Here is a 12,385-nt window from a genome sequence, read left to right as displayed (position 1 = left end):
TACTACATCTTACGTCCCCCCATGATGACCAAAGATGATGGGAGTCCATTCAGCCCGGACACTGAGGTCCAACTCCAAGGGCCTTCTGATAGTTCCCTTCCTTGCAAGAAGTGAGGTTGCATAGGGCCTTCTCGGTAGTGGCGCCCACCCTGTGGAACACCCTCCCATCAGATGTCAAGGAAATAAATAACTATCTAACTTTTTAGAAGACATCTGAAGGCAGCCCTGTTTAGGGAATTTTTATATGTTTTATGTTTTATTATTCTGTTGCGAGCTGCCCAGAGTGACTGGAGAAACCCAGCCAGATTGGCAGGTTATAAATAAATATATATTTTTTAAAAATACCTAGAGAGCCAAAAGAATTCCTGTCCCTTTCAAAAATGCATATATCAAACCTAAATCTTTCTTTTTTATGGGTGGCTTATACAGTATTTTTTTTAATAATAATAATGTATTCTTTTTCCATATTGAAAGTTACATTTGTTACTCAGCAGTTATATTCCAGTTCAACAAAACTAGTGACTTCCCGCTTACCCAACATCAATGCTTATAACCCAAATTACGATTGCATTTTAAGGTTATGTCTTACCAAATTTCATCCTCTCCAACATGTTTCTTAATCTATTTCTTACACTTCAAACCCTGCTGTGGTCTCCGCATATGGGAAATAACTTTTGAAATAGACTAGAAAGGTCTTCTTTAAAGGATTCTAAATTTGTGTCTCTTATCAGTGCCGTCACCTTCTCTGTCTCGGCATATTGCAAGATTTTCACCAGCCATTCTTCCTTGGAGGGTTTCCTCTCCTCTCCTTCCATTTCTGTGCATGGAGAATCCTCGCCACTGTCGTCACGGGCATAAATCTTTCCCTTTCAGCTGACCCTCCTCCGTATATCGACGGGATTCGAATCAACAGCCCTCACTATCTCACCAAGATCAAGCTGACCTCTCCGGGAACCCATACGTTTACTCTGGTGGTTTCTCAGTACGAAAAGCAGAACACGATTCACTACACGCTCAGGGTACGTGTTTATAGGCAGCCTTGCGAAAGAAGTATTTTAAGACGCTGGTCATCCCCACCATCAGATCTTTTCAGAGTCGGGCAGGGCAGCGGGACTCGGCTCCGAGGCAATTCTTTCTACAGGGGAGCAGGCAAGTGGTGATTTTTAGCCCCGCTTACGGGGATTATACACTAGAGCGGTTTTTGTTTCATTCAAAATTGCGGGAAACGCGACAAAGATGTTAAATAGCTTTAACAAAAAGGCGTCTCATTCCTTTTAATAATGGGGTCCTTTTAATGATGATCATTGGCAGGGGCACGGAGGAAATCTCATTGCTCTGATGACAGCTGCCAAATACAGTGGCATACGCTTCAGGTTACAGACTCCGCTAACCCAGAAATAGTGCTTCAGGTTAAGAACTTTGCTTCAGGTTGAGAACAGAAATCGTGCTCCGGCAGCACGGCAGCAGCAGGAGGGCCCAGTGGCTAAAGTGGTGCTTCAGGTTAAGAACAGTTTCAGGTTAAGTACGGACCTCCGGAACAAATTAAGTACTTAACCCAAGATACCACTGTACAGTCGTACCTCGGAAGTTGAACGCCTTGCGAATCAAATGTTTTGGCTCCCGAACGCCGCAAGCCCGGAAGTGAGTGTTCCGGTTTGCAAACGTTCTTTGGAACCCAAACGTCCTCCGCAGCTTCCGAACGTTTTGGAAGTCAAACGGACTTCCTGAACAGATTCCATTCGACTTTCGAGGTACAACTGTATAGTCACCATGTGATAACTTTTATGTGTGCAGTCACCAGCCTTCCTTAGAGCAGATTAGAGTGACCAGGGGTGCCAACTAGAAAAAAAATGGGGGGGGGGGATTCAGGTAAGCCCTGCCTCGCATAATCACTCACATGACACAGCACACACACACCATTTGAATGGCAGTGTCCGTCAACTTTTTTTTGGGGGGGAGGGGGAACAGATCACACAAATATTTTATGGGGGGAAGGTGGAGAGACCTTTGTCCCTAGGACAGCGGTTCTCAACCTGTGGGTCCCCAGATGTTGTTGGACTACAACTCCCATCATCCCTGCACTCTGGCCTTGCTCGCTAGGGGTGATGGGAGTTGTAGTTCAACAACATCTGGGGACCCACAGGTTGAGAAAGGCTGCCCTGGGAGTTGGTTCCTATGAGTGTGAGCACTGGGCTTCTGCCTAAAGCAAAACCCCAAGAGAATTTGCAGGTTCTCTCTTGGGTGTGAAGACAAAAGAATTTTGAGAGAAGCCAAAAGTGTCAAACAGGAGAATATTCCGATATATCGCATCCCTAGATTATGTGTGACCCTGGGAAACTTGTGGCACATTGTTGAGGGCTCTCATCCCAGACGCAGTTCCTTCCTGTAACTGGAGACGGCCAAGTCGAGTTGTGACGACGATTGATCAAACGTAGCCGATTCTTTTCTGGATATTCTCTCTCTTGAATGTTCTGGACCAGCCAGCTCAGTTTCTCGGGGAAACGGCAAGTCTTTCTTTTCCCTCCACCAATCTACCCTGAAGCAATAACAAAAATACTTTCTGCTCCTCGCATATTGGACAAGTTGTATAATTACATTTCCCTTACATTAGGGCTGGGCGATGTCTGGTTTTCAACATCAAGATAGATCACCAGCCAAACATCGTGATATATCACGATGTCTGAAATGAGGAGGGAGCTGTGCAGAGCCATTGGCTGGCTTCACGGTTGTTCCTGCAGTGTGATTTTTGCCGGCACCTGCTCTGGTGGTTCGCTGCCCCCTGCAAGAGGCGGGGGAGAGCTGAGCCAACAGAGTTTAACAGGAGCTGCAGGAATCAAGGGAAGCATTGGCTGGCTTCATGGTTCCTCCCACATTGTGATTTTTGCATCACACACACACATCATGATTTGTGATATCTCGGCAGGTCAAAAATTATAAAACTGGTACAGTGGTGCCCCGCAAGACGAATGCCTCGCAAGACGAAAAACTCGCTAGACGAAAGGGTTTTCCGTTTTTTGAGTCGTTCCGCAAGACGAATTTCCCTATGGGCTTGCTTCGCAAGACGAAACGTCTTGCGAGTTCTTGCGAGTTTGTTTCCTTTTTCTTAAAACCGCTAAGCCGTTAATAGCCGCTAATAGCCGTGCATCGCAAGACGAAAAAACCGCAAGACGAAGAGACTCGCCGAACGGATTAATTTCGTCTTGCGAGGCACCACTGTATCACAATATGGGATTCAAACCAGTTTTGGACGATATATCACCCAGCCCTACTTCACATCTTCCAAAAATCTGCATTTACATGTGTGGGTAAGAGAAAACCATTTAGGTTCTGCTAAGAACGTAAAGAGACATCGCTGGAACAGGAGCCCAAGAGCATCTTGGCCTTGTGCATTTCCCTAGCCATTGTCTTCTGCTTCTTTTTAATTTCACAACGTGTGGATCCTTCTGTGTGAATCTTTCCCATTTCTTTGTCAACCCAGGTGTATTCAGTGTGCAAGTTTAACTTCTGCAAGATCCCGACACCGTATACCATATCCAAACGGGTAAGAAAGAATTGCAATCTCTGTGGTCATCTGCTGGGTAGATCGAAATAAGATCTACAAGTTCCTCGCTATATTCTTGCTGGGTTTAACCCTTGGATTGTGTGACAGAAAAACCAAAATTGTGCTAAACGCTCATTGTAGTGAGCCTATTTAGTGATGTATTTACTTACTGTATTTTTCGCTCCATAAGGCGCACCGGACCATAAGGCACACCTAGTTTTTAGAGGGGAAAATCAAGGAAAAAAATATTACTTCCCCAGCCCCAAAGAGCAAAGAAGCCAAGACAGTGAGCAGGATCCATCCCGCTCGCTGTCTTGGCTTCCTCTTTAGCTGTGCGCAACCTCTCCGGCCGGGAGAGGCTGCGCGCGGCTATGGCAATTCTGCCACTTTCCGCAAAAGCCCACAGGAGGCGCGCACCCTTTAAGGAGCGCGCGGCTCCTGCGGGCTTTTCTACGAGGAGGGAGAAGGGACTGACTGGCCGCGTCAGTCCCTTCTCCCTACTGGGGAAAAGCCCGCAAGAGCCGCACGGAGCTTGTGTGCGGCTCCTGGGGGCTTTTCCTGCCTTCCTCCCCCCTGCATTCGCTCCGTAAGACGCACACACGTTTCCCCTTACTTTTTAGGAGGGAAAAGGTGCGTCTTATGGAGCGAAAAATACGGTAAATGCAGCTATAACCAAACCAACTCAAATGGCTCTAAGGCATAAGGCTCCTCTTTTTGAAACATATTAAATGTGTTCCCTGCCACCAAAATCTATTGATCCTGGGCAGCCCCCATCTTAAAAGAATACAAGCAGTTGAAGGCTTGGCAAGAAACGTGCCTAAAAGGCACTTGACACTTCAGTCTGAATCCTGCAACAAAGGACGACTTTAGCAGGACCATTTTCTCATTTTCCATAAAAGGACATAGCAATTAAGTCCAGGAGCCGATGTAAAACCTTTGCCTTGTTCCAGTGTAAGCTTGAGCGACTTTGAGATTGAAGTTCTAGTAAAGCGTTGGAAGTCAAACAGAAGGAAAGTTAAATTGGAACTAGGATTAATGAATCATTTCTTTTTGTTCTCAATAGTCTGTGCTGCTTAAGAACCTCTTGAACTTTCTTTTGCTTAGGTAAATGGGCAGTGGAAAGGCCAAAGCGCTGGCGGGTGCGGGAATTTCAGAGAGACCGCCAAGAACAATCCTATTTACCAGTTCCAGTTGGACAAGGCCGGCCCCCTCCTCATTGAGCTACGAGGACCAAGGTTTGTGCAGGTTTGAAGGAGTGGAGCCGCAAAGTTAGTGCGGTGCAACGCAAACATTGTTTGTTGGCCAAACTCAGTCATTTGTCTAGTGTTATAAACTCCATTTGTTTTTGTTCCTTTATGGGGAATCTAACCAGCAAATTGCTGCTATTAAAATAATAATAATAATAATAATAATAATAATAATAATAATAATAATAATAATAATATGTATACCACCCTTCATCCAAAGATCTTAGGGTGGTTCACAGCATGAAAATACAGAATAAAACCAGAGTACATAATCAATAACCCCCCTCCTCCAGACACATTTGTAAGGACATACATTTCAGAAAATTCCTTATTTTAATTACTTTTTCTAAGGATGCTGAGTTATGTGCTTAGTTCCAAATCCTATACAGTGGTACCTCGGGTTACATACGCTTCAGGTTACAGACGCTTCAGGTTACAGGCTCTGCTAACCCAGAAATAGTGCTTCCGGTTAAGAACTTTGCTTCAGGATGAGAACAGAAATCGTGCTCCGGCAGCACGGCAGCAGCAGGAGGGCCCATTAGCTAAAGTGGTGCTTCAGGTTAAGAACAGTTTCAGGTTAAGAACGGACCTCCGGAACAAATTAAGTGCTTAACCCGAGGTACCACTGTAATTTTGGCGTCCATAAATACCCTTGCCCAGTGCTTCCCCCCCTAAAAAATGGTTTAGGGGTACTTTTATTTTGACTCAAGAAAATCACCATTTTATAGTTCAAATCAGGAAAAATAAATACAGTAAATGGACAAAACTACAAAGATTCACAAAATGTTTAGGGGTATGCGTACCCCTGCATCTCCCCCAGAAAAAAGCACTGCTCTTGCCAAAGGTCACTGTGTCTAAAAGGCAATCACAACCTCCAATTTGGTTTTTGCAGGCAATACAGTGTTGGCTTTGAAGTGGTGACCGTCTCTACAGTGGGAGAGCAAGGCTTTCAGAAGAAAAACAGCGGCGATTACAGGTAATGACGCCTTGTCTGGCGACACATCTTTCTGGGTTTGCATTGTGCTAGATCTCGTCCTAAGTTTGCCCCTTTTTTCTCTTTTCTCCCTCCCAAGGTGCGGGTTTTGCTATCTGGAACTCGAATGTGTCCCTGCTGGCATATACAATATTATCCCAAGCACTTTCCTCCCTCAGCAGGAAGGACCTTTCTTTTTGGACTTTAATAGCGTTACCCCTCTTAAGACATCGCAGCTGCAATGAAGTCACCCATCTTCTATGACTCTCTTGCAATGGATGTGGCAGACCTTAAGACTCTTTAAACGCTGGAGGGCAATCGAAAGAACCTACCTGAGTGGGGGGAAATGTTTACATGGGCTGTGCAAAACAAATCTGGACTTCCTCAAAGGGAATTGCACCCTCAAGTTGGAGCAGGTAACCAATGCTGTGGATTGATTTTGGACACCTACAAGTTTCTACCACGTATGCACTTTTATAAGGACAGGTGGTCGTTGTCCATAGGGATCTCTTAAAGCAAGAGTGGAAACCAAGTTTCTTCTCTTAGCCTAGAAGTGGCCAGCTGGAGGGCAGGCCAAGGGAATTGCTTCTTTGTCTATAATGTCCTTGCTTTTTGCATGGCTTTGCTTCTGAGAATATTTTCATCACGTTTGGGCTTTAAAATGTCTGTCTCCCACCAACTCCCCTCCTTACAGCTTTGGTTTTTCCAAATACACCAGTGAACAAGCTCAGGTCGTATCTGTCTTGAATCAGAGATGGCTGTACATGTTGAAATACTTCCTTTGGTCTTTGCTGCAAGGGTGAGAACCTGTGGCCCTCCAGATCTTTTGGAACTAATAATTAATAATAATTAATAATTAATAATAATATCCTGCCATGAGGACTGGGAGAAACCCCTGCCTGAAATAGCTGTTGGTTTAGCTCAGGGTGGATAAAAATCAATATTTTTTTTTTAAAAAAATCAAACTTTTAAAATAAAATGCTTTTGGAGGAAAAATCTTTCTAAAGATAGTTTTCTATTTAAGTTACATTATAGTCCAAAGGCTATTCATCAGGAAATAAGGATTTAAGTTTTTCATGTGTGTTAAACTCAGTCTAAGTTTTCTTTTTTTTAAAAAAATGTTTAACCACATCAGTTAACAAATACGGATACACATGCTATAATGTTATTGTTTTAGTTAAATAAATTGTTAAGGAAATGATTATTTTTCTACTTCCAATAAAGTACAGCAGAAAAGTTGTCCAAATATAAACAATTACATTTCATAATTACCTGTCTTTGTATTTCTAATAGTCTAACCAAATCAGTATAATTTTTGATATAACTGTAAAAACTGCTCTGAAAATTTATTATTCCAAAAATGAAACCTTCAGCTGGTTGTGAATATTAAGATTATACCAGCAAGAATGAGTCTTTCTGTAAAAAAAATGATTTAAATCAGGTCTTACTGACTAGTGATTTAAATCGTGATTTAAATCAATTTGATTTAAATCAGATCCACCCTGCTTTAGCTGATTTCCCCCTTAAATGTAGGGCTTTGGAGAGGTACCTATTTCTCTTTGAAGCAGGGTTGGGAACTGTGCTTCTCTATAGTGCTGGGCACCCAACACCCATCAGCCCTAGTCACCCATGTCTAACCATGTGTATACACCACCCATCTGCAGGGCTGCAGGTTCTCCATCCCATCTACAGCACAGAGGACGAGGCTATCTTTTGTTATTGGTAAGTTCAATTTGTGAAAGACACTTGGTATCCCCAATGGAGAAATAGCAGCTTCAGCCCAAAGGAAGAAGGGGCTGGAGCAAGCCTTGTTTAAAGGTGAAGTAAAGGGACCCCTGACCATTAGGTCCAGTCGCAGATGACTCTGGGGTTGCGGCGCTCATCTCACTTTATTGGCCAAGGGACCCGGCGTACAGCTTCTGGGTCATGTGGCCAGCATGACTAAGCCGCTTCTGGCAAACCAGAGCAGTGCACGGAAATGCCATTTACCTTCCCGCCAGAGCGGTGCCTATTTATCTACTTGCACTTTGATGTGCTTTCGAACTGCTAGGTTGGCAGGAGCAGGGACCGAGCAATGGGAGCTCACCCCGTCGCGGGGATTCAAACCGCTGACCTTCTGATCAGCAAGCCCTAGGCTCAGTGGTTTAGACCACAGCGCCACCCCAATTTGCTACTTAAAAATCCATTTCCCTTGTCTGTTTTCAACCAAATCTGCCTGATTTTTATTTAGTTTTTAGTTTTGCTTTTCTCAAGAAAATGAATGCCCAAATACGCAAGGCAGCTCCTTCCCCGTTATCAAGCGACTCAACAGGATGACGTTGCTTTTGCTATTATCTCAACTGGTAGCTCCCTTTGAAAAGGAAATCAAAATCGGGTGCCTTGTAATTGCTGTTCTGTGAGCGACCAGCTAGGCTAGGGGGAATTGAAACACGCTGTGCACTTATCAGTAGCTCCGCTTAACTGCTTTGCAAGGCAATTAGTAAGATGAAAGTTACAGATGTAGCCCTGACTGCAAACAAGTCAGTAATAAAAAGACAGAAGGCAACAGATTTAATTGACTCTTTAGAGGACTACATGCAATAATATTCTATGTAAGTACCAAAAAATGGATTCTATATGGAGTTTGTCGTGTGTACATATAGGTACACATATTATGGGGATTTATATCCACAGATACTTAACAAGAATTCATCCTTTGTTTATGGCGATGCATGATTTTTTGTACATGTACTGCTAGTAAGCCAGGTATTTCCCATGTTACATTTGTGCCTCTGGTTTTTCCTCCCCAAGAGTAGAACCTGACATTTGTCCCTGTTGAAATTCATTTTGTTAGTTTGGACTCAGTTCTCCAACCTGTTAAGGTCATTTTGAATTCAGATTCTGTCTTCTGCATCATTAGCTACCCTTTCCAGTTTGGTGTCCTCTGCGAATTTGATGCACGTCTCCTCAATTCCTTCATCCAAGTCATTTTTTAAGACGATGAACAATGGACGGGCCCAGGACAGAATCCTACAGCATCGCACTTGTCACTTTTTTCCATTGACAGCATTTGTGTGATGAAGCATTTGTGACTGAGCTTGTTTTTTATTTCCTCCCTCCTAACCGCTTTTCCTTTTGTGTCATCTCTTTAACATAGTGAGCCTGAGGCCAGGGAGGAAATATATTTAAATGGCTGAAATGCTTTTTAATTCTGCAATTTGGGTGCTCAAGGGAAGAGTCTACGGCGCACACAATAATATTAAATCCAGAGCTTTTGGTGGTGTTCTTTTTACTATTTATCACTGTGCCACAAATGGGACGAACAATTGTACCCCTTCGCTCTGACTTCCAAGCTTGAATCTTGCCATGTATCAGAGAAAAAAAGAAAACACGACAACTGTTTAGTTTTCGCTTTATTATTGACCGTTCCATTTGGCACTTGCAGAGTTCATTTCCTCAGTCGAAACATAAGCCAAACGCACAAATGGAAGTTGTCTGTATATTGAGGGGAACAAATTTGTAAAGGCTTCCCTAAAAGAATTTTAAGCACTTTCAACAGAACCATACTGCATATGAAAACAAAACTGAAGAGTGAAAGGAACATTCACTGTAGTGCGAAGGGTATATATATATATATTGTACATTTGTTTTCAGAATAGCTACACGAAACTGTAGTTGGGGACAAAAAAACACAACAGAACTAAGCTAAGGAACAGAAAATCTGAGGACGGGGCAGCCAAGGAAACGAGTAAGTTTTATTAGCAATGGCATATGTCAGTTTCAGAAATGCTAACTACCAAAACAAAAGTCCTATGATTTTAACTACCTCTTATTAGCATAACTACCCGACATCTCTACTGCGTAACAGCTGTCGCTGAACATGCTTTGACACCCTTCCCAATCGTACTTGACTTCTTTTCCCTTGAGGGATGCTAAATTTATAAGTCCTTTATTTACTCTACAATCCCTATAACATGACAACCTACAGCGATATTTAGAAGTACTCACTCACCCCCTTAAACCCCTAACTGGCAAATAGACCATCTGTTCATGCAGGACAACTCCCTCTTCCAGCTTGGTAGGCCCAAGGTGTAAAAATATTTTCCTGCTCCTACCTAGCAACGGACACCAGCCATACCAGAGAAAGTCGTCTGTAACAGCTCCGATGTACATTTCATTTTTCTTACTGGATCCGTAATAATTGGGACATCTCCGAAACATGGTACACTAAGAAAGGGCATGTTCATCAATATTAACAACATATTTATGTTACCCTTGAGGTATACTTTTTACTCGAATATGAGGTCTAGAGACTCAGGGAAGGTTTCTAGACTCTGTCACATGCAACAGTATCCTTTTATAATCCAAAATATAAATATAGATGTTGAAAGTAGAAGGCTAGGCCACTGGTCTAAACAGCAGCCCGGCTCAAAAAACGGGCATTGCCTACAAAATGGACACTGGCTGCTCCTCCTAAACGTTTGGTTCGGTCTTCCATTTCCCGACTGGCACAGAACTCCATATGCGGAACGCAACTAGTTATTGCTTCTGCCAAAACTGCTACCAGAGTGTCTTGCAAAGGCTGCGAAGTCCGACAAGCGCAGCGGATGTTTTGTGACCGGTTTCCGTCACGGCGAAAGATTTTGCTTGCATTTCTAAAATAAAAATGCCGAAACACATACCTCAGCCCTCAACAGTGATGGAACTCTCAGTGCAGTTTTTCCTAAAGAGTAAATGCTTAAAAGATTTGGCATGTATTAAATAGTTATTGGCACAAGGTTCTTCTGGCGTGCAGAAGAGAAGTTTGTATAAATTAATCAATAGGTTCCTCCAAGGGGACTTCGACCTCAGCCGATTTGTACTACTTTTCTGTCTGCGCAGATCCCATCTTTGACTTTCAGGCATTGGAGGGACAGCTGCTTCATCCGGTTGTCCAACGTAGGGCCGCTGGAAGAGGAGTGGCTGTTCCGGTTCTTGTTTGCTTTGTCGAGGGCCTTGTTCTCTGCTCCTTCTGCTCTGTCCCCTGCGAAGACGAGATGGAAAGGTTCAGCAGCGTGAATCATGGAACGACATGGGTTTTACAGAACCTAGGAAGCTGCCTTGTATCAAGTCAGACCATTGATCCAGCTCCGTCTATGCTGATTGGCCATGGGTCTCCCACCCCTACCTCGAGATGCCGGGGAATAAGGGTTGTACCCAGCTATGTTCTACTCACGAGTCAATCCACTTAAATTAATGGTCTTAATTTAGTCATCTCCATTAATTTGAGTGGGTCTACTCAAAGGATAGGGGATACGGGTGGCACTTGCCAATCAGGTCTGCGGTTCGAATCCCTGCGACAGGGTGAGCTCCTATTGCTCGGTCCCTGCTCCTGCCAACCTAGCAGTTCGAAAGCACAAGTAGATAAATGGGTACCCCTCCGGCGGGAAGGTAAACGGCGTTTCCGTGTGCTGCTCTGGTTCGCCAGAAGCGGCTTAGTCATGCTGGCCACATGACCCGGAAGCTGTACGCTGGCTCCCTCAGCCAGTAAAGTGAGATGAGCGCCGCAACCCCAGAGTCAGTCACAACTGGACCTATTGGTCAGGGGTCCCTTTACCTTACACAAAGGATGACTAACATTGGAGACTATCCTGAATCCAGACAGATGCTCTACCACTGAGCTACAGCCCCTTCCCTGACAATTTTATTTTTATTATTATTTATTCAATTTATATACCGCCCTTCATCAAGAGATCCCAGGGCAGTTCACAGAATAAAATAAACTTACAAATTCAGTGGGGATCCCCCTTGCCCTATTCATCACCACCCATTCATCTCGGGAAATTTGGAACAAGCTGTAAAGCAAAAGGCACTGCATTCAAAGTATGATTGGATACAACTGGAATTGGGAGAGTTTCCCCAAGAAGTACGTTGACCATTCTGCCATTTTCAACCCCACTGAAGTTCCTCCTGAACTACCTAATCTCGGCACAAGTTTGTTCTTGGTTTTTCTTGCTCTGAAATAAAATTGTAATCCTGTGGTCATGCTGCAGTTTGCATGTCCTCCAACAGGTGGCCACAGCAACTCGAGAGTGGCGACAGACCAGCAGGCTTGTGAGCAAGCAAGGAGTATGGGTGGACTGGCAGCCCAGGTGAGCTGTTTAAAGGAGAGCGGGGGATACTACAGAAGAAGGGGTGGCCCTCAGGGCAAGCTGGGAGGGCAGGAGGAGGAAGTATAAAAGGAGCTCACCAAGTGCGGCAGAAGGGAGGCTGGCAAAGGAACTGGGGATGGCAGCCCCTAGTAAGTTTCAATTTTTGAACCCTCAGGAAGAAAAGCAGCCCAGTGTGTGCATGCGTGCATATCTTTGATTATAACATAAGCTATTATAACATAATACTGTTCAGGTTCTCTGAAAGCAACAGCATGTTCTCTATTTGTGTGTGTTTTTGTGTGTGTGTGTGTACACACACACACACACACACACACACACACACACAAAGGTAAAGGGATCCCTGACCATTAGGTCCAGTCATGGCCGACTCGAGTTGCGGTGCTCATCTCGCTTTATTGGCCAAGGGAGCCATGTGGCCAGCATGACTAAGCCATTTCTGGTGAACCAGAGCAGCAAACGGAAACGCCGTTTACCTTCCCGCCGGAGCGGTACC

General features: G+C 44.2%; 2 protein-coding genes across 7 annotated transcripts in view; one reads left to right on the top strand and one right to left on the bottom strand.

The window, feature by feature from the left end:
• CAPN7 (calpain 7) overlaps positions 1-12,385 on the top strand; it is an 80,185-nt gene that overhangs the window by 33,748 nt on the left and 34,052 nt on the right. For 2 of the 6 annotated variants that reach the window (XM_077916367.1, XM_077916370.1), the window contains exons 17-20: positions 874-1,019; positions 3,479-3,541; positions 4,646-4,776; positions 5,681-5,764. In XM_077916367.1, the coding sequence (XP_077772493.1) occupies positions 874-1,019; positions 3,479-3,541; positions 4,646-4,776; positions 5,681-5,764 (424 nt within the window). Of the gene's footprint in view, positions 1-873; positions 1,020-3,478; positions 3,542-4,645; positions 4,777-5,680; positions 5,765-5,861; positions 6,103-8,897; positions 9,021-12,385 lie in introns of those variants that run through there. The other 4 variants (XM_077916369.1, XM_077916368.1, XM_077916371.1 and 1 more) reach the window with 4 other exon arrangements.
• The window catches only part of SH3BP5 (SH3 domain binding protein 5), a 51,713-nt gene continuing 48,463 nt past the window's right edge, over positions 9,136-12,385 (bottom strand). Inside the window, exon 9 of the mRNA XM_028751441.2 lies at positions 9,136-10,763. Within this exon, the coding sequence (XP_028607274.2) occupies positions 10,588-10,763 (176 nt within the window). The 3' untranslated portion in view covers positions 9,136-10,587. The remainder of the gene's footprint in view (positions 10,764-12,385) is intronic.

The sequence above is a fragment of the Podarcis muralis genome, chromosome 12, assembly GCF_964188315.1.
Source record: "Podarcis muralis chromosome 12, rPodMur119.hap1.1, whole genome shotgun sequence".
Classification (NCBI taxonomy): domain Eukaryota; kingdom Metazoa; phylum Chordata; class Lepidosauria; order Squamata; family Lacertidae; genus Podarcis; species Podarcis muralis.
The sequence above is the reverse complement of the archived record's forward strand: the minus strand, read 5'-3'. Positions and strand labels throughout refer to the sequence as shown.